Source organism: Octodon degus, unplaced genomic scaffold (genome assembly GCF_000260255.1).
Source record: "Octodon degus isolate 3935 unplaced genomic scaffold, OctDeg1.0 scaffold00203, whole genome shotgun sequence".
Classification (NCBI taxonomy): Eukaryota; Metazoa; Chordata; class Mammalia; order Rodentia; family Octodontidae; genus Octodon; species Octodon degus.
In genome coordinates this window covers 607,447-629,558 of record NW_004524779.1, presented here as the reverse complement: position 1 = coordinate 629,558, position 22,112 = coordinate 607,447, and the positions used below count along the sequence as shown (strand labels likewise).

Here is a 22,112-nt window from a genome sequence, read left to right as displayed (position 1 = left end):
AAACTTCTTAATTATGGTTGAAGCAAGCACTTTAAAAATTACAAGTACAACTGACTAACATCTGACAACCACAGGTAAACTTTTTTTTAAAGCTTGTATTTAAAAATTTTGTTACGACATGGAGTTCAAAATCATTTAAAATTGCAGAATATTGGACTAATAAATTACGATTTTACTTTACTATTTATAGTTTAGACATTTTAGTTGGCTTTAAACTATTTTCACAAACATCAATAATGGTAAATGCATGTCATTTTTACCTATCCTCGTTACCTGAAATTTATTCCCAAAAGTAGGAATCAACATTGAAAAACTCTTACTTTATATCAGGATTAATATTATAAACTCTGTGACATAAATTTATAAAAGAAAGAAAAGTTATTGTGATGAGGTGAAATAAAAATATAGAAGAAACAAAATTGGTTAATGTTGAATTGATAGTTACAAAAGCAGGGTGAATAAATTTGTGGCATTTATTTTTATTATCCAGTACTGAATATATCTTGACATTATATAGTAATAAAGCTTACAAGCAAAAGCAAAACAACAACAAAAAGACACTTTACCTAATAAGGTATTAATACAGCCAGTACACACATAAGAAAGGTGTTTAAATTTACTTATCAGAGAAGGGAAAATTAAAAAACAAAGGATATTTCTTTCATCTAATAGACTAAAATGAAAAAAGAAAACAAGAAAAAAGAAAAAAAGAAGAAAACCTACCAACTACTGATAAAGAACCACTGTTCTTTATGTGGACTCATATACTGATGTAGGTAAACTGGTTGCATTACTTTGGGAATTACGTGGCAGCATAGTTATCTCTCAGTGTCTAGGGAGGATTGCCTCCAAGGCCCCCGGGGAAGACCTAAATCAGATGATCAAAAATTCCCTGATATAAAACAGTGTACTATCTGCATGTAACCTACACATGCCTTCCCACTTACTTTTTTTTTTTTGCGGAACCGGGGCTTGAACTCAGACCCTTTCACTTGCCAGGGAAGCGCTTATTCTACTGAGCCATCTCCCCGGCCCCTCCACTTACTTTAAATCATCTCTGAATTGCTTAATAACACCTGGTACAATGTGACTGTCTTATAATTGTTACACTGTGTTGCTTAGAGAATGACAAGAAAAAGTTTGTCTAGTGCACACAAACCACCAAAGGCCTAAACTATAAGGGGTACAAGATGAAAAGTGCACAATGCTCAAACAGGGGCTGGTGAGACTGTGGATCTATGAAATGGTAGGTGGCTACAGTAGACTAGTCCCCTGCCTCCATTTATATGACATATACAGCAAGCACAAGTTTTGCTTTGTTTTTGACATTTATGGAATTTTCCACTCAAATATTTTTGATCCATGATTGGCTGAACACACAGATGTGGAACCAGTTGGACAGAAGGCCACCTGTACCCACTACAACCAAACATATGGATATGCACAACCCAGCAATCCTTCCTTAGGTATTTTTCTAAGAGAAAGGCATATACATGCTCAACAAGAGATGAATAAGAATGTTCCAAATAATCCTTTTCAAAATAGCCTCAGGGATATTTTATCTGAAGGATATATATAACTTTAATATTCTTACTTTTTTCCATTTTGAGCATTTTCCATGTCATTAAAAATATGATTTCAGTGGTTATGCAATATGATGGAATAAATCATACTTTATTAACCATTCCTCAAATAAGATGTTCTCGGATTGTTTTGTTAGTTTTAAATGCTATTAAAATAAACATTCCAATAAATATACCTTTACCATTCTTTCTCTCTCTCTCTCTCTCTTTCTTTTTTGTATTTTAGGGAAGGGTCTACAGGGTGTTCAGGGTCTCACTACTAGATCGGACTCGTAGTGATCTACCTGTTTACTGCCTCCGAAGAGCTGGGATTACAGGCGTGGACCACCATGCCCAGTCTCAATTGCTATGTCAGAGTGCTCTAGGGGCAGGGCTGGCACAGCAGGCCTGGGGATCGAACCTGGTCCCTGCTTGCAGGTGCTTTAATTCGCTGAGCTATTTGGCCTGCCCCCATATCATTTATGTCTTCAGGGTAATTTCCTTGAAGAAGACTTAGTGGACTAAAAATACCTTTCTCAAACATGCACCATCAACTTAATATTCCTAATCATAGTATACAGAAGAAACCTCTAGATAGAACCTCTATAAGAAAAGTCTGTTGAAGTGACAGGTAAAATGTGTTACTCTGTTTATTGATTACTAGCGAGATTAAACATTCCTACAGTGCTTATTTCATCTGCTCATCTTTTGAACATTCTTGTTGATATATTTGGATCTGGAGAATCCTTCAAAGAGAGTCCTTCTATGTTAATGGCCCAGCCATCTTAGCACAACTGGGAGGCAGGGCCGAGTGGCACATTTTAGGTCATTTGGGAAGTGACCCAGAAGACGATATGGCACCATCTTTCCTGACTGGGAGCTTAACTGCTTGTTCCATCATGTATTCCCAACATGCCTTACACAGACTAAAATTGTAGTCCCTAAACCAGCTCATGGAACTTCCAAACTGTGAGCCAAAATAACCTTTCCTCTGTATGCTGGTTATCTAAGGTGTTTGCTCCAAGTAACAGACAGCTAACACACCTGCCTTATTCTCTAATTTTCTAATAGTCTCTTATGGTAGAACTTAGTGTAACAGTATTATCTGTTTGACAGGCATTATATAAATAATCTTACTAATCAAGTTTCACCTTCTTACTCAAACATCTATTCACATCTATTCGTTTTTTTCAAACATCTATCCTTGATAGTGTACATGTCTCTTCTGTTTTTTCTTTTTCCTGTTCTCTTTCCACATAATACTACTAGTTTAATATTTTTACTGTAACAAAAATGAAAGTTTGATTTTGGCATCTGAGAATTTTGGGAAAGATAACAAAACAGGGAACCTATGAGGCTAACAAAATTTTTGAGGTGTTCTATGAAATGGCAAATTGTAAAAATGGAAAGGTTGCTTATTATTCATTGTTGCAAACCTTTTCTGAAACTGTATGACATGATTTCACTTCTGAGCACCTTTTATATCTTCTACTTAGGTATATTTTCATCTAATCTCCGTTAAAGGACTCTGACCCAATCCTATTTTCTAGAGCTCTTTAAGTATAACATGACTTTAAGTATAACATTTACATAAGCAGGCTAGCTTGTAGTTAAGTATGATAACCTGTATTCTCCCAGACTTCCATGAATCTTGCTAGCCAGAATTAGGTTTGGAAAAACAATTTTTCTCAGCATTTCCTCAAGACAAATCAGTAACCTCCTTCATAACCAGTTTTCCATTTTGTTGGTATTTTGCCTCCCCAAATATTTTCTGAAGAAAATCTTGATCTAATCAAGTTACTGGATGAATGAATTCTTTCAATTCCTGTGTAATGCAGCACAGATACCTATCATTCACCTGATCTTAGTCACTACATAGAAAATCCAAAATTATTTTCTAATTAACCCTGATAATCAAAACACCATTTTTCATACTGTTTCTCTCAATTGCAATCAGACATATAAAGTTATGGTATAATTATCACATATCATAACAATGTGAACACGAGAGCCAAAATTTTCATTTAGTTCTTTTTTCTGAGTTTTCCATAGACTTGATAAAAATAACTAACTCCATTAAAATTTTTTTTTAAAATTTTTATTTATTTGGTATAGGGTCTCACTATGCAGCTCAGGCCACACAACATGCAGCACTGGAATCGAACCTGGGTCCTTGCACTTGCCAGGCAGGCACTCACACTGCTGAGCTACCTCCCTAGCCCCTTTTTTGTCTTTTTGAGACAGCATTTCCCTATGCAATTCAGGCTGGCCTTGAAATCATTTTGTAGCCCAGGCTGGCTTTGACCTCAGCAATCCTCATGTCTCAGCTGCCGTGTGCTGGGATTACAAGTGTGCACCATTATACCTGGCTGCTAATTTCATTTTTGTCTCTAATATAATGTCAACTTCAAAATAAATTCTATAAAATCAATAATTTATGGAACTATTTTCCAGTTTCGAGGGATCTTCATTGATAATTTTTTCTAAATGCAAGAGATTAAAAAGTAGGTATCACCAGTGACAGGAAATCTGTGGCCTTTTCTTAAATTCTAAAAAGTAACAATTTAAGAACATATAAAGCATGTTTGACAGGGGCTAGGGAGATAGCTCAGCAGTCTAAGTGCCTTTCTTTTTTTTATTATTTTATTTTATTTTATTTTTATTTTTTTTCTAAGTGCCTTTCTAGCAGACGCGAGGACCTGGATTCAATCTCCAAGATCATGTGCTCTGCTGGCCCCCACAGGAGGATCACTGTGAGTCCAAGCTGTGTAGCGAGACCCTATGCCAGTTAAATAAACCTAAAAATAAAAATAAACAAAGTATCTCTGACAAAAATAATTATACATAAAGCTTACTGTCTTAAATCTAATACAAACCTAAATCATTTAGGTTGAAATAAATGTCAAATACCTATTCTTTACTAAAATACCAATATAAAATTATTATATATCAGAAAAAAACCTTGTGAAATTTAATATTAATACAGATCTTAGAAAGTGAGAAGATATTGGCTATATCCTTAATGATCAAGGAATCAGAAAAATAAGTTTTTTTTTTTTTTTTAAATGAGCAGAATATATTTATTGGGGGAAAGAAAGCTCCTGTCCGAGAGAGGGACAGGAGAGGGGGACCCAAGCGGGTAGTACCACAAATAAGTTTTCAAAATGCTTAATAATCAAAATGGATTATTAGGAAAAAAAAGTCTAAAGAGGATTATTTCTAGGTAATGGTGTTCTGGTTTAGATCTAAGATGGCCCCCAAATTCTCATGCATGTGGAAAGTGACTAGATGGATGGGGTTGCTATATTCAGCAGTGGATTCATCCACTGAGTTTAATGGTTGAATGTGCTGTAAGGAAGGTGGGGTCTGGTTGAAGGAGAATCACCAGGGTGGGACCTGAAGGGTGCATCTCCTAGTCTCTTTCTTCTCTCTCTGCTTCCTCACTGAATGAGCTGAGAACCTTTTCCTCTACCATACTCCTCCTTTGTGTTCCTGTCTACCTTGGATCGAGCTGATCATGGACTGAACACTGTGAGGCAAAATAAACTTTTCCTCTCTTTTGAGTGGGGTGCTGGGTATTATGGTCAAGTGATGAAAATATGACCAAGTAACACTGTCACCCCAAATTACTTAATAATACTAGATATATTATGTCTAGTACTTTCAAAACATCGAAAATTTTAAAAAGACACTTTGTTAAACGGCTTTTTGATACATGTATTTGAACATTTACTATATTCTTGAATAACTTCTATATAATCAGACTCTGTGCTAAACATGTTATGAAGATTAAGCACTGGCTAGAAAACTAACACAGCAAGAAAGGACCAAAACCATCTTGGTTAAAACAAAGGCTAATACTTCTTACAATTCTTATGTAACAGCCCCAACTGCTACTTGAACATGATGCCTACACTTATGCTAATAATTAAAATCCATACTTTTATATTTTTTACATTATAGCTGCACATATACATATATCTTAAAACTTTATTTTTAATTTAATTAATTTCCTCTCTCTCTCTCTCTCTCTCTCTCTCTCTCTCTCTCTCTCTTTTTAAAGCTTTGAGACAAGATCTTAATCAGTTGCTAAAATGCCCAGGCTGGGCTTGAACCTGTGATCTTTTTGCCTCAGCCTTTTAAGAGTGCTGGGATTATAGGGCTGCACCACCGCATCTGGTGCAGCTACACTTTTGTAACACATAAATTACTGTAACTTATTTTAATGACAACAAAAAAGGACATAAAACTCTAAGAAAGCAGATCTCTACATCTTAATAACAAAGGCAGGTAGTAGTATTAAAAAAAAAGCTTTCAAGAAGTCTGTATTCTAGAAATCCCTAGCAAAAGTAACTGCCAAAGAAGTTACCAAAAAAGAAAATTATGAGCATAGTATGTTTTAAGTGACATGAAAAAAAATGGTGCATAACAAAAAGTATGTTACAGAAATAAAAATCCCAAGCATGTTGTAAACATGGAAAGCTGAAAAGCAATCTAAGTCACACACCTCCTCATGCCAGAAAGGCACTACTACCATGAACTTCAAACGTATCTGAACAAGGTAGGTCTGCAGGTGGAGGTTAAAACATAACTTGGGAGTATTTTGATCACTTACTCAGGCCTTTTGATCCCAAGTCGTCAGGGATCTCCTGTAGAGAGTAGTCCCCAGAGAGCAAGCAATAAAAAGATAATCAAAGAAAATAGTTGTCAGTAATGCACAAAATTGGTGCTACAGTAAGAGACAGTTCCAAGACCATTACAGGTATACACATCTTACAGAGCATTTTTGTAGGTTTCTCAAAGCTTAGGATGAGTAACCAGCTACATGTAATCTATAAAAGAATAAAAGTTCTGGCTTAGTGACCAATTATGGTAGACAGGCAAAAGTTTCAGCTACTTCTTGCTATTTATTTTTTTTAAACAATTTAAGGATTTTTTTTTTTTTTTTTTGTTCCTCGAATGGCTTCAGGGCACTTTTGGCCAGCGGGAGAGTTGTGAGGTTCGAACTCCAGCAACCTGAGGCTGAGAGCTTTGTGGAAGCAGCCACTTAAAGGCCTGAGCTAGGGCCATGCCCCCTTTTTAAACAATTTAAAAAAATTTTTTTTTAAAATTTTATTTATTTATTTATTTGTGTGTGTGTGTGTGTGTGTGTGTGTGTGTGTGCTCAGCCCACCAGGGGGCGGGGCTGGCTGGCATGTGGTGCTGGGGATTGAACAGTGGTCCCTGTGCTTTGCTAAGCTTGTTCTAAGTAGGTGCTTTTGACCACTGAGCCATCTCACCAGCCCCCTACTTCTTGCTATTTAAAGTAACTTGCATTGCCTACATGTAACAAACAGGATAAAAAGCAATGATTCCAGATGAACTAGAATCAAAGACAGGCAATTCTGTACCTAGAAATTAGGAATATATGTTTCATTTCTAAAATGTTTTCTGAATGTTACATTAAAAAACTCTTAGTTCAAATAATTTTATTTACTTTTTTATATATTTAAGTTATAAGGATATAAGAATTCTTAAGAATTCTTACGGTGTCAGAAAGAGTTACAACTGGCATATAAATGAATTTATCACTAGTAAGTTTCCTCTTTTTTTTAAAAAACAGAACTTATATTTTATTTTTATTTTTTTACATTTATTTAGTGTGTGTGTGTGTGTGTGTGTGTGGCCAGCTCAGCCCACCTGGGGGCGGGGCTGGCTGGCATGTGCTGGGGGATCGAACTGCGGTCCCTGTGCTTTGCCAAGCTTGTTCTAAATAGGTGCTTTAGACCACTGAGCCATCTCTCCAGCCCCAAGTTTTCTCTTAAGACAGTTAGTAACCTGCTGCAGCTCTTGAAACTGTCTCCATGGTAACAACCAACTGCAGGGCAGTAGGTCCCTCTACATTATCTTCAGTTGACCACTGGATCCACATACTTACGGTCAGCATCACTTGTTTCCTGCTCACTCTGGTCCTTGTTCTTGTAGAAGGGGAATTTTCGGGAAAAGAGGTTCTTTTTACGCTTGTCATTGAATGACTGCTGAAGAAGAGAAGGAGGGGCAAAACAAAGGGATGTCTACTGTCTGTGTGTACAAAGGCCCAGCCTAGCAGCCCTGTGGAAGCTGACTCCTATGACCACAGTGTGCAGTCTATATGACTTTCACTTTATTCACATAAACAGCGAATTTCTAATCCTGCATAAACTTTTCTAACATTTTGTAAATTAAAATATTTAAAAATTTGAAGAAAATATTCATTTATATCTTAAAAACTACTACTTGACAAAAAAGGAGCAAATCAGATCAATATGACAGTACAAACCAACCTAATATTTGTTTTTAATGAATCCTTGTTTTTCTAGGAAAACTTCTAAATATAGCACTAAGTATCATATAGTAAGTTCTTTCCCCCCAAAAAGTGGGAATTGAACCCAGACCTCATACATACTAGGCAAGTGCTTTGCACCTGAGCTATAATTCCAACCCTTGAACTTGCAATCTTCCTACCTTGGCCTCCTAAGTAGCTAGGATTATGTATTTACACATTTATCATTGCTAAGTATCGACAGGAAAAACATTGTGCACACAGCGTTTGGTGTGGTCCACACTTTTTGGTACTGGAATATATTGTCCATTGGGAAAAGGGACTCCCATGCACCATGGTGGTACACACTAAGGAGCACGTTTTGGCATGCCTTTAGTTTTAATCATGTGATGCCAGTGATTAAGGTGCTGAAGTAACTTTTAGCTATAATTTTATGACTTGAGAGGATTTATTTTGAATAGGATCTTTATAAACATAAGAGTAACTTCATTTTTACCTTTGCATATCAATAATTCAGGATTAGTAAATCCATAGCTCATTAGCCAAGCAGACTGTCTTGACTTCAATCTTGACATTGAAGGTTCTGATATACTAGATGACAGAACTTTAAGCAGAAGTTAAACATTCTGCTGATGAGAGAAGTCTTATGGAGAAATCTGGGTTTGTAATTATTTTATAAACTGTCAAGTAGCATTATTTGAATAAAAACCTTTGTGTGAAATCAATTTTTAGAAAGGAGAAAGGGAAGAAAATTTTAAGTTTTAGAAGAAAAGTATTGTAATTTAAACCAGGAAAGTTCTCACTCTTTTCATTCCTAAGAATTACTTTTTTTTTTGACACTGGGAATTGTACTCAGGACCTCATGCTTGCCAAGCAGGTGCTATGCCATTGAGCTATAGCCCAAGCTGGATTGCTAGTTTTGAATTTAGCAATTCTGATATTTAATACAACTGGTATTTGTTTCACAAAAGGTTATTTACCCATCTTACTGCATATATTGTGGTCAGAGTCAGTTTCACAGCACATAACCAAAAGAAACATGAAGTTAAAAATGTTTTGATTTTTGGTATCTTTGCAGTTAGCCAAAATAAGATATCATAAAGATATCAGTACAGGACAGAAAGAAATGCTTGTTAGTTAAGAAATGTATTAACAGTATTATATTTAATACCTCCAGGTGAAGAATTTGTTAAAAGTGAAAACAAAAACAGCAAAAGCGAACAAGACAAAATATGTGTAGGGAAAATATAAAACTGAAGTTATGCTTTCTTCAGTTTTTCTATATTTTCAATAAAAACACACTGTTGTCATCAATGCCATATTGTAAGAGTGAAATAAACATGAGATAACATCACAAATTCATGATATATATAAAAAAGCTAAGTATATATAATTTCAGTATGTAGTGTTTTGAAATAGCCAAATGAATGTTAAAAATGTTAATGAAAAGCTGAAATGTGTGTGTGGATGTCTGTAATGAAAATAAAGTCCATAAATCATCATGTAAGGAAAAAGCAAAGGAGGAAGAGAGCATAAAATGTTATTATGGAAAGAAATGCAGTTCTGTATCAATGGCAAGCGTATTTTTACCCCGCTCAGTTATCATGCATACTTTTGGTGCTGTGTTAGAACACAGTGATTGTATAAAGTTGGTTATAGTCAACAAAGAAGACTGAGGTTTAAATATGTAGTTAATTCAGTTAACTTCTCATAGTACGAAAGAAAAGTCACAACATGCAACCTCTTTTTCAATTTGTTGATGTATTATACTAAAGCATTTTTAAAGACATACATAAAACAAGCACAAAAATCACTGTAATTATTTCAAATCCTGAGCATTTACTTGGAATTTTTCCTCCAATAAAAATTTCTATTTTACATATTGCTTGAGATAATTCTGCATTTTCTGAAAGCTACAATTTAAAAGAATTTATTATTCAAAAAAAATTGAACATGTACAACTTACACAGATTTAATTTCTTGGCCAAGGATCTTATTTCTTTTAAATTTTAAACTTTTTTGTTTGAGTACTCAGTGGTATCTGAGAGGTACAGAATGTAAATTTGCTGAATGAATTTTCACATTTATTTCAATTACAAACAAAAGAGCCATGAAATTATGCTTTAGATTAAAAAATAAGAGACATAAAGTGTAGCTGTGAAAAGGATTTCCCTATGATATGCATTCAGCCCTCTCTTCAGGCCTGCAGAAGACTTCACTGTAGCCAGTTCAGGATAATCAGTACATGTATTTAGTACAACTGCAGCTGGAACTATCTTTTTCATCTTATCACACTCAAAATTTATATTCAAGCAGAGATAAGTACATGAAAACTAAATACAGATCTAAAATATATGAAGCAATTTTGATATGCTTCTTGGCCATCTGTAAAACTTCTGTCACTTTATTTCTGCCAAATAATGATCCATGTTGATGCCAATATTTAAAACATAGCATTTACTAAGAAACAATTTCCAGAATTAAGGGCATGTAGAACAAGGAGACGTCTATGAATTCACATTCAACAACCTGAAAACTTACATTACGACTCAGTTCATATTTTGAGATCTACAGTAGTTATTATTAAACCAGTTTTCATGATTGATACTGATAAGATAATTCATTTATAAAAATAATCCTTATTACATGGAGGTTGCTAAGAATATATCAAACGACAATTTGATAATGTGAAAAGGTCTGTAAAGTAGATGCTTTAATTTAATAAATGCTTTTACTTCTGAAAAGTACCATCATTGCAAGCTATTTAATTAATTCCTATGGTGAAATCATTTTCATTGAAAAATAGCTTAAACATTACAAAAAAGGTCTATGATTTGCCATTATTAAATTTTAGAAATAAGAGACTTCATGTACTCACCCCTTTATCTCCTCTTGCTTTAGAATTGAATTTCACTGTTTTTAATCGGGCTCGTTCTTTCTTTTCAACCCTGTTAATGTACAGATGGTTACATCGTTTTATTATTTATTTTGTGTACTGGGGATTGAACCCAGGGACATTGCACTGAGCTAGACACTCAGCCCTTTATTTTGAGACAAGATCTTGTTGTATTTCTAAACTGCCCAGGCTGGGTTCGAAAATATGATTCTCCTGCCTCAGCTTCTCAAGGTGCTAGGATTATAGGTTTGGACTACCATGCCTGTTTTATTCAATAAGAAGTAAGTAGTTTACTTATTTTGCTGCTAGGAATTGAATCTAAGATCTTATATATGCTAAGCACACACTCAACCAATGAGCTACACTATTGGCCTCCAGAATGTTTTTTGAGACAGGGTCTTGATAGATAGTTCAGGCTGACCTGTGGCCTAGAATTCTTCATCTTCCTCCTTCAGCCTCTTTAACAGCTGAGACAATAGTCACATGCCACCATACTAGCCAGAATGTCATTTTTTAACTAAAACAAATATATCTAAGAGTCTTACTAGAGGGGCAAGTGAGATAGTGCAGTGGTCTAAAGCACCTGCTTAGGCAAGCTTAGGTAAAGCATAGGGACCGCAGTTCGATCCCTGGCACTATATGTTTTGCCAACCCTGCCCCCAGGGCGGGATGAGCTGGCCACAAAAAAAAAAAAAAAAAAAAAAAGAAAGTCTTACTAGAAAGTATCAGAATTGATATCTTTATAACAGGCATCTTTATATTCTAAAACCTTTAGGGATCATCTAGGTTCATACCCTAAAATCAGAGTTGCTGAAAAACAAAACAGAAGGGCTCATTTTATTATGAGAAACCAAAACATTTATTAGGTAGCGAAGTATAGTATGTGTGATTATACTTTTATATACACTCAAATCTGTAACTATAGTAAAAGCAATGGGAGGCAGTATTTCTGAGTTTAGCAAATTCCAGGTATTTCATATTTATTAATTTAAGTATCAGTTTAAGATTAGAACACAGATGCTAAAAATTAAGATTAAGAGAGAATGCAAATGTGGCAAAATTTAACAACTGGTGACAGTGGATAAAGGATATATGGTTCATTGTACTTAGCTGTTCTATTTTTGGACTTACTCTTCTGTAGCTCTGAAAGTTTAAAAAATAAAAGGGTTGGAAATAAATTAAGCTTAACGCCAATGACATATATGTTAGTATATAAAGCAACTAAAGAGTTTTAAAGTATTTTTGGAAGGATACATAAGAACTGGTAACCTGTCTTATCCCCATGAGGGTGAAACAGACGCTTGGGAAGGAAGTAGGAGTTTTTTTTTTTTTTTTTTTTTAAATTTTGAATTTTAGTTCAAATACACATTCAAGTTCAAGATATGCAAGCAAGGCTGGGTATAGTGTGCATGCCTGTAAGGAGGGGAGGCATAGTGAAACCCTGTCTCAAAAAAAGAAAAAGTAAATAAAATATAACAATACAACCAACTTTCATGTAGAATGTAATAATATGAATCTTGCAAATTTTTATGTTAGACAAATCCTCAGATTTCAACTTGCAATTATGTTAGTATAAACAGCTGTTGAAAAATGTATTTTATTACTAGCTAATATTGTTTTATCATGGGTATAGCAGAATCTTATCACTGACGAACTTAAAACTTATGTTTATTATTCCTGAGCAATCCTGATGGTCTATGACATGAATAATTTATAAACATGTCTGTACTTACTGAGGCAAGAATTGCAGGAATTATAATTTTTCATGCTACTATTAGAAATAAAGAGGTCTACGCAGGAGATAGTTCTATTTAAGGAAAAGTAAGTTTTGAATACATTTAAGAATGAAGTAGCATAATCAGTTATGGTTTTATACTGTATTGTGGGAGAAAAACTACTACAGTGTTACTCATGAATCTGGGGACTGGCAGAGGTCAAAACTTATCTCTTGCATCACTTTTCTCTTCTACCAAAGACAGATGCATTTCTCCATGGCTGAAGGAACATTTTTAGCTCTTACACAATATGATACAAGATTTTTAACAGACTCAAGAAAGTACAACTGTTTTTGAACCTTAAACACAGCACATTCTATTCCAGGAAAAAGTTATGCTAAGGGGATGATCTGCTCAAAGGGACTTGGCCATCCAATATGAAGCTGCACAACAGTTGGATCTTGCTGGCATATGGATCTAGCTAATAACAGTTATACACCTCACAGTCATTATTACAAATCCTTGCAATACTTTAGTATCCCTCTTGGACTTGTGGCGCTGCTCAGTTTAAGAGCTCTTGCTCTAGTTTTATTTTGTTTTTTGTTTTTTTTTGGCAGAACCGGGGATTGAACTCAGACCCCTGCGCTTGCCAGGGAAGCGCTTATTCCACTGAGCCATCTCCCCAGCTCCACTAGTTTTATTTTGAGCACTACAAAAAACAGAGTAAGGTACTGCTTTTGGGGACAAATACACATAAATATTACATGAGCTGGTATATTTCTCAACTATAGTGACTCCAACAAAATAAGTAGAACTCAATTCATTAGTAAGAAGTTGTTTACTGTATCAAGTGAATTAACTGGGTATAATAAAATTTTTGCCAGCTCTTTTTTTTTTTTTTTTTTTTTTTTGAGACAGGATCTTGCGGCATAGCCCAGGCTGGGCTCAAACTCACAGTGATCCTCCTCTCTTAACCTTCTAAAATTATTTAAAAAGTCTTCAAAAAAGGACTTTTAGTCAATGACTTAGGTAAGTCAGTTTTCATAAAGAAGTGATTTTGGGGGAATTATGAACTGACATTTGAATATCTTTCCCACAGAAGTGGAGACAGTGAATATTTCAAAGGTAAGGTGAGCCTGCCTTCTTAAAGTCAGCCTATACTTAACCACTTTAACTGCTAGGTGATAAACATGCACAAATGAATCACTAAATGAATGGTTAAAAGAAGAAGACCACATCACCAGGCCTAAAATAAAAAAAGAGATGCAAAGTCTACCAGAAAAATATTACTAAAACAAAAACCCCATGTATTTACCTCCATGTAGTAAATCTAAAGGAGGCAATGTATATAATAAAAAATTTAAGGTCTATTACTACCTACATGGGAAAATTACAGATACGTTTTTCCTGCATGGTATAGACATATGGCGCAGTCACTAAAAATACATTCATTTTGCTCTTACCAATTATCAGGAAATTTAAAGAACTTTCTATTTGAAGGCATTGTGTTTTCTAGTTTTGACATTGGTTATAAGTAACTGTGAAGCACAATATGGAAAATAAAGCATAAAATCACCACTTCTTATTTATTCAGTTGTGCTGGTGTCTTAAAATTTTTTTTTTTAAATAATTTTTTTTGGACACAGGATCTCACCTATGTAGTTCTGTATGGCCTTTAAGTCACTATGAAGCCCAGGCTGGTCTCAAACTCATACTGATCTTCCTGCTTCAGTCTCCTGAATGCAGGGACTGCAGGTATGTGCCACCATGACTGGTTAAAGTTTATTTTTAACTGTGCATGTTTGAAAGATGGTATCTAATTAGATGCCACAGATATGACATATACATGGATGCATACATGTGACACTGTAGTATGTATGTACACACACACACACACACACACACACTATAACATCACTATAACAAGCTAATTAACTATCACTTTACAGTTATCTTTTTTGGGAGGGGGATGGTAAATACTCTTAAGAACCTAACCTTTCCAGCAAATTGCGAGTACACTGTAGAATAATGTTATATATAGCTTACTACACTAAATGTTAGATTTCCTAAATTTATTCATCTTGCACAACTGCAAGTTTGCATCACCTGACCAACATCTTCCTACTCCTCCCTCTAGATACTGGTAATGACCAATCTATTATCTATTTTGGAATAGATACATATAAACATGAGAATGTACAATGTCTGTCTCTGGAAAATGTCATTCAGCAGAAGGTCCTCCAGGTCCATCTGTGTCACAGAGTACAAGAAATGAAAAGAAACAGCAATTTCTTAGGTTATTTATGTCCTACTTTCCAACTGTTAAGAAAAACATATTTACCTGCGTTTACTTGGAATCACTCCAACTTCCTCACTCTCACCATCTGGTGTGACTTGTCTCGCTTGCCACCATTCATCATCTGAAGCATTAATAACATGGAGGATATCTCCAAATTTGAAGTTCAGCCCTTGACTGGGAAGGCCACTGTCTTTGGTCTTGTCATAATCAAAAAGGGCTCTAGACTCAGAAGAGAAAGGTTCATAATTGTTATAATGGTAGTCAATTTGAAATTAACATAGCATTCTGAAATGACATATAACTTGGATAATTAAACACTGTACTATGGTGGGCAAATAATGCTAAGGAGAATTTTGCATTACAAGGCAATAAAACAAAAATATCACAAAACTGATGTATAATGGAAATGGTTATTTGATACATTAATTATTTCCTATTTCTTTCAATACTGTAGGAGAAAAAATTTTTTTCGAGCGAGGATCTTGTGTGGTCTAAGCTGGTCTCAAATTCATAATCCTACCTCAGGATTTCAGGCATGTGCTATCATTCTTTTTATTTTTATTTTATTTTTTTTTGTGCTATCATTCTTAACTTTGCTTTTTTTTTGAGACAGGGTCTTGCTATATAGTCCAGGATGGCCTTGAACTTGTTATTCTCTGGCATAAGCCTCCTGGGTGGTGGGATTATAGGCATGTGTCAGTAGAGCTGGCATTTTCTTTAGTTTTTGAATGTGACATCTAGAAAATTAAAAATGACAATGTTTTTCATAGTATGTTGTACAATGCCAACACATGCTTTGGAATCAGACTATTGTAAGGTTTGACTACTGTGTCCTAACTTTTTGGAGTTTTACTGTAGTTCTGTGTTTGCTTTGGGCAGTTTTTGGGTCTCAGTCTTTTCTGTCTGATGGGAAGAGTAATTTTATGTTGTAGTGTTGTTCTGAGATTAAGTCACATTAGGTAAAGTGTACAAGATAAATTTTAAAAATGCTTCTTGGTGTGATAGTACACACCTGTTATCTCACCTACCTGAAAGGCTGAGGCAGGTGGAACTGGTAGCTAATGACTTTCAATGTGTACCAGCCTAGACATTATGAGACTCCCATCTCATAATAAAAACAACCAATACATTTAGTATAATCCAATGATAATACATATACATGTACTTTTTGTGGTACCAGGGTACTCTGTTGCTAAGCTATACTTTCAGTCTCATTTTGTGAGAGAATGTTTTGCCAAATTGCACCAGTTAGGACTTGAATTTGATTCTCCTGCTTCACCCTCACAAAGTGCTGGAATTACAAGCATGTGCCATCAGACATGTTATGGTTTGTGTCCAGTTGTTCCCCCAAAACCTCATGCATACACATGGATGAGGGGGTGGACTTCTAGAGTTTGTGATTAATTCATGATCCACTGGGTTTATAGGTGTAAGTGCAGCTAGGATTATGGGTGTGAGTACTACAACTAGCCTGGGACAGATAGCCTGAATGCAACATAAGAGAGACAGACTTGCTCTTTGTAGTCTTTTGTTGCTGCTACTCTTCCTATTTGCTCTTGCTATTTTGCTGTATTCTGCTGCCATGAACTGCTGCCTCCTGCCATCTGCCAGTCTGCCTTGGAGCTCACTGAGTATGGACTGAAAACTCCACTGAAGGTGAGCTAAATAAATAAACCTTTTCTTCCTTCATTTTGGGTGTCAGGTATTTTGTCCTAGCAACAAGAGAAGAGTAACTGAGACACATGTACTACTGACAAGCTGTATCACTGAATTTCTTTAACTTTTTTTTTTTTTTTTTTTTTTTGCAGTACTGGGGATTGAACTTGGGACCTTGCACAAGCAGGCGCTTATGCTGCTGAGATATATCCTTGGTCCTGATTTTTAAAATGAAGGTAAATCTAGAGAATTACTCTAAAATAACTGAGAATGAACATTAAGAAATATTTTTAGCTAGGTTACTCTGGAGGTTGACGCAAGAGGGGCACAAATTCCAGTCAGCCTGGGTGATTTATCTGAGACCTATTTCAAAATAAACCTGAGACAGATGTGGATATAACTCAGGATTCCCTGGGTTCAATCTTCAGTATGGGGAAAACAAAAATATTTTTATACTGACCAAACACTTAGAAAAAACAAACTCTGACAGATTTATTAACTGTAGATAAGACTTAAAGATTAACATAATTATTATTCCATCAGCTAATTACTTCTTCCACTTGTTCACAAATGGAAGCAGCATTTCCAGAGTAAATATCAACAGAGAAAACTACAGATGCCCAAATATTTAGGAAAAATATTTTATTAATTTGCCATTTACAAAATGTTAATGTTTAAAAATTTGGTAAAAAGAAATTATTGTGTTCTACCACTTGATTAATGAACAATATTTAAAGAAATTAAATTCTTAAGTAAAAATAAGCTCTCTCAAAAGTATAGCAAAGAGGCTCAGAATAGGAGGATCACTACGAGTCTTAGCTGTGTAGTAAGATCCTGTATCAAATACATACCAAAAAAAAGTACAGCAAAGGACTGAGCACAGCTCAGTTGTTGTGTTCACCTATCATGCACAAATCTTGAGTTTGATCACAGTTCTACAAATACACAACAGGAAAGGATTCCAGCAATTACCGTTTCATAATTTATTCATTCTTTTTTATAATATGGTAAACAGAAATTAATATATAAATCATATTTATTTTTCTACTGGACTTTTTTTGGCAGCACTGAAGACTGAACCCAGGGCCTCTGTAAGCTACATTTCCAGCCTACTATATCGAGTACAAATAATGTATTGTTTCAAGTTTCATTAGCCAATGAAATGGAAAAAATGTTTATATATTAGTAGTATATATTTCTGTTACATTAATCTTATATAACAGAAAAATAACGTGTCTTCCCTTAAATTTAAAAAATACTCATAATTAAATGTTACTCAAACACAGCGCATTCTCCTATAAAAGCACACAGGTAAATCTAAGTAAGGGAGGATATACCCAGCTTATAGTCACCACTAAAATGTTAATCTAAAAAAATTTCAAGGCCATATTAATTTTGTCTTTCCTTATTATTACTATTCATAGGTTCATACCATATAACTTCCACTGGTGAAACTGTAATAATATTCTAGCCGAAAGATATACTATCAGGAAATCATTAAAAAAATTTTATGGATTTGCAATATATTTCTCTATAGTAAGCCTAAGTAATTCACAGTGAAAAATCTGGAAGAATTTATATGCATAAATAACTAAGAGTTACCATAATTGAAGTAAAAATTTACCTGACATAGAGAGATCGCTTCTGGCTAGTTCTCAGAGAGCCTGAGCCTGAGCTAATGCTACTATTCATCATCTGCTCCCGTAAGTCATGTATTTTTGCTTCAAAACGACTGTATTCTGAAGGAAGAAAAATAAATAAATTTATATTTCATATTCTTGATAGTTATTTACATATCTTAAATATGTAAATTATCCTAAAATTGATCAAATGTGGTTATTAGACTCTGAAAATAGTAATCTGTGTAAAATTTTGTCCAAGGGCAAACAACCTTCTAAATGTAACATAAATCAGAATTAGGTATTAGAATTTCTTCACATCTATATCACCATTAATTAACTGAAAGACAATTCTACTAATGAAATAGCACTGACAATCTTACATCCTAATTTCACGTCTAAAGACTAAAAAAAATCAGGATGTATTTCAATTTTTACATTAAAAAACAAATGTATGATAATTTTTTTTTTTTTTTTTTTTTGGTGGTACTGGGGATTGAACTCAGGCCCTTGTGTTTGTCAAGGAAGCGCTTATTCCACGAGGCCATTTCCCTTCCCTGATAATTAATGTTATAGATGTTTTGGTTGCTGACTTCATCTCCTGGAATGAGTTAATCTTAAATTCTTAAGCAGAGAATTTGTGTAGGTCAGTAATAACAGGAAATACATGCCTTAACAAATTGATAAATGAAATTGAATTTAGTTTAATTCATAAATTGTCAAAATGTCAAAGACACAAAAGCAATATAAGTAACATCTTAAACATTTTTAAAGACAGTTTAGTAGAAAAGCAACTATCATTTTGAAGATGGACTATATTAAACTGTATCATCTATTAAAAACTACATTAAAATCAGCGCTTTTCCAAAAATAATTGTGATTACAGTTATATATATATATTTACAATTAGGTGAGATCAAATCTTATTTTGTTATAAACTTAAGTAAACAAATTGTCTGGGAGTCTGTTCAAGAAGACAGACTAAAGCCTGAATTTTACTGAGTTATTCTTCCTTTCATCATAGCCATCAAATGTGTTTTAAGAACACTATTAATTGAAGCAACAATTTATCAAAAATTTGGAAACACTTAAACATTCACATTAATATCTAGCGAAGTATTTTTCAGTTTTAAACTATAATAAACTTTTCATTTAAATTTTTTATGTATTTGGTACAGGGTCTCACTATGCAGTTCAGACTTGTAGTGATCCCCCTTTTTGTACCTTCCCCAGCGCTGGGGTTATAGGTGTGTGCTACCATGTCTAGTCTTAGTGGTCCTCTCAGCGCACCCAGGGGCGGGGCTAGGGCTGCATGTGGTGCTGGGAATAAAACTTTGAATAAAAATGTTAGAAGTCTGATTATTACAATTCAATAATTATCAATTCATGATAATGCTTTAGTATATGGTGATACAGCCAAAAAGTAATTGAAGGAGATATGAGCTTATTACATACATTTTAAATTTATACTGATTTTTCTAATTAAAACTAGAACGATTGGATTTTAATTTTTTTTTTTCTTTTTTGAGTCAGGGTCACCCTACATAGTTTAGGCTGGTCTTGGGTTTGAACTCGCGGCAATCCTCTTGTCTCAGCCTCCTCAGTGCTGGGATTATAGGCTTGTGCCACCATGTCCAGCACTGGGTTTTAAATTAAACTTTTCTTATTTTATATTTGTTTTTATTTTCTTGAAGATGGAGAATATTGGTTCTTAGGTTATTATGAATAACAGAATTAGAGTACTTCAGTACTAGTTTTATCCAAATGTTATATTCACAATAGCAATAAAAATAATGAAACATCATAGTGACTACTGAAAACTAGTAATTGCTTTTCTAAGTTTTTTATTCTGGGGTTATAGACCACAAAAGATATATGGAGTTGATGTTTTAACATTATTTGGAAAAGTTCCTCTTTGGTGTTACGCCTCCAGTACAAATTCAAGTTCAGTTTTATTTTTATTATTATAACTTTATGTATTTAGTACAGGGTCTACAGGGTCTCACTACACAGAGTGGACTTGTAGTGATCCTCCTGTTTTCAGCCTCCCAAACTTTGGGATTACAGGTGCGTGCCATCATGCCTTCTCTCAATCACCTGTCTCAGAACACCCTGGGGGCGGGGCCGTGTGCCTAAGCAGGCATTTCAATCCACTGAGCTATCTGGCTGGCTCCAGTTTTGTTTTTATATTCAACTTCAATTCCATCCAGACTCCCTCTAAAAAAAAAGTCCCCAATTTGATAATGGGAATCAAACTTAAGTAACTTGTCAGTATTACAGTATTGGGTTATCCCTCAACCCTCAATATTAAGAATTAAACCTAGGAAGCACTGAGCTACATCCTTAGCCCTTTTTGAATTGAGGCACTTGAAATTCTCCTGTCTCAGTCTGCTGAATAGCACAGATTATAGGTATGTGCCACTATCACACTGGGTTGGAATGTTCTTTTGGTATGTAGTTTGAAATATTTTGGAAAAAAATTTCTTATATAGAATTTTGGTGTTCTGTTTAATTGTTTTTTTCTCCCTAGTGGACTCTTAGTACATATGGAACAATCATTGTCTACTACTTTTTTTTTTTTTTTTTTCCTTTATGTAGCCCAGGCTAACCCTGACCTTATGATCCTTTTGCCTTAGCCTCCTGAGTGCTAGGATGGTAGGCCAGCACCACCACACTCAGTTTGCCTAACTTCTTTTATGTCTCACTTTGAACAAGTCCCCTGTTTACTATGTATTTCTTAAAGATTAAAAGTCACACTTAGTTTTTCCTGAACCACTTGAGTAACTTGCTTCCTTGATGTCTCAACTCTGAATCTGCCCAGTGTGCATTTCCTCCAGATGTATGTTTCTTCACAACCGCAAAACCATCAAAATCAGTAAAATAACATTGATGTTATTTTCACTGAAAGCTCATACTGCAATACAGTTTCACCAATGATGTCCTTTATATCAAAGGGATCCAGTTCAAAAAGGTATTGTGGTGTTTTTTTTTGGTTTGTTTTGTTTTTAGCTAGAAGTGCTGTAGTCTTTCCTTTACTTTGTGATGTTCATACTGGCAGTTGGAGGTCAATTATTTTGTAGAACTGCTCTCATTCTGAGATTTTCTGATGCTTCTAAAAATGACTATATTGGAGTTATGCAATTTTGGCAGGAATACTACAGAGAAGATGTTCTGTTTTTCTCAATGTAACCTATCAGGTAGTAAATAATTCTGATTTGTCCTCTTACTGACTTGTATAATTTTTGTTGTCTTTGATCACTTGATATAGGTTGTATCTGTCTGAGTTTTCCACTGTGACTTCTTACTATGCAAAGAAGTTACTGAAACCGAGTATACTTCTTTGTCATTAAATCTGCAATTTTAATTTATACTGTTATGGACTCATAATTTCCTAATTTATTCAGTGGGGCACAGTCTATGTTATTTTTTACTAACTATGCTGAAACTGTTCCTAATTTGACCAGCAGGAGTCCTTCACAGACAGAATCTATGTCTTTTTGGCATGTCTTAATCATTCCTCAAGTGTGTTTCTGGTACAGAACATTATAGAATAATCTCCTTATTTTCCCTGCCTGAGCCCTGGAGACAGCCATACCACTTCTACCAGATCTCAGCTACTTAAGCAGCCTCTGTGTATATTTTATTGTCCAGGTAATATACCTGTCTTCTCTGTTTTGCTTAACACAAGGTACAGCTTTGTGGGTAGAAGTGCATATATGTTTTATTTGCCTTGTTCCTTTTGTTTCCAAGGGAGGTCTGAGGCCAGATACTGACTTATCCTTAATCCTACTTAAAAAGTCTTTATTCATTATAAGCTTACAAATGAGGTTAGGTACTGTACCAACCAAGCAGTAATTGTAATCTGGTTTCTATTAAGTGTACTTACAGGGTAGGAATGTGGAGCCCCTAAAATAAAAGCATGTGTGGCCCACACTAGCAGATTTCTCACAAAATCAATGAACTAGCATTCTGATTTTCTATACTAATTACTTGTGTTTTTTTTTTTTAATTTTAAATCTTTATTTTTATTTTTTTTTAATATTTATTTATTTATTTATTTATTT

The 22,112-nt window shown here is 34.6% G+C and overlaps 1 protein-coding gene across 1 annotated transcript in view; it reads right to left on the bottom strand.

Moving 5' to 3' along the window:
• Dlg1 (discs large MAGUK scaffold protein 1) overlaps positions 1-22,112 on the bottom strand; it is a 234,933-nt gene that overhangs the window by 20,944 nt on the left and 191,877 nt on the right. The window contains exons 15-18 of the mRNA XM_004644568.2: positions 18,054-18,168; positions 14,816-14,992; positions 10,742-10,811; positions 7,480-7,579 (exon numbers count right to left, since the gene is read on the bottom strand). Coding sequence (XP_004644625.1) covers positions 7,480-7,579; positions 10,742-10,811; positions 14,816-14,992; positions 18,054-18,168 — 462 coding nt within the window. The remainder of the gene's footprint in view (positions 1-7,479; positions 7,580-10,741; positions 10,812-14,815; positions 14,993-18,053; positions 18,169-22,112) is intronic.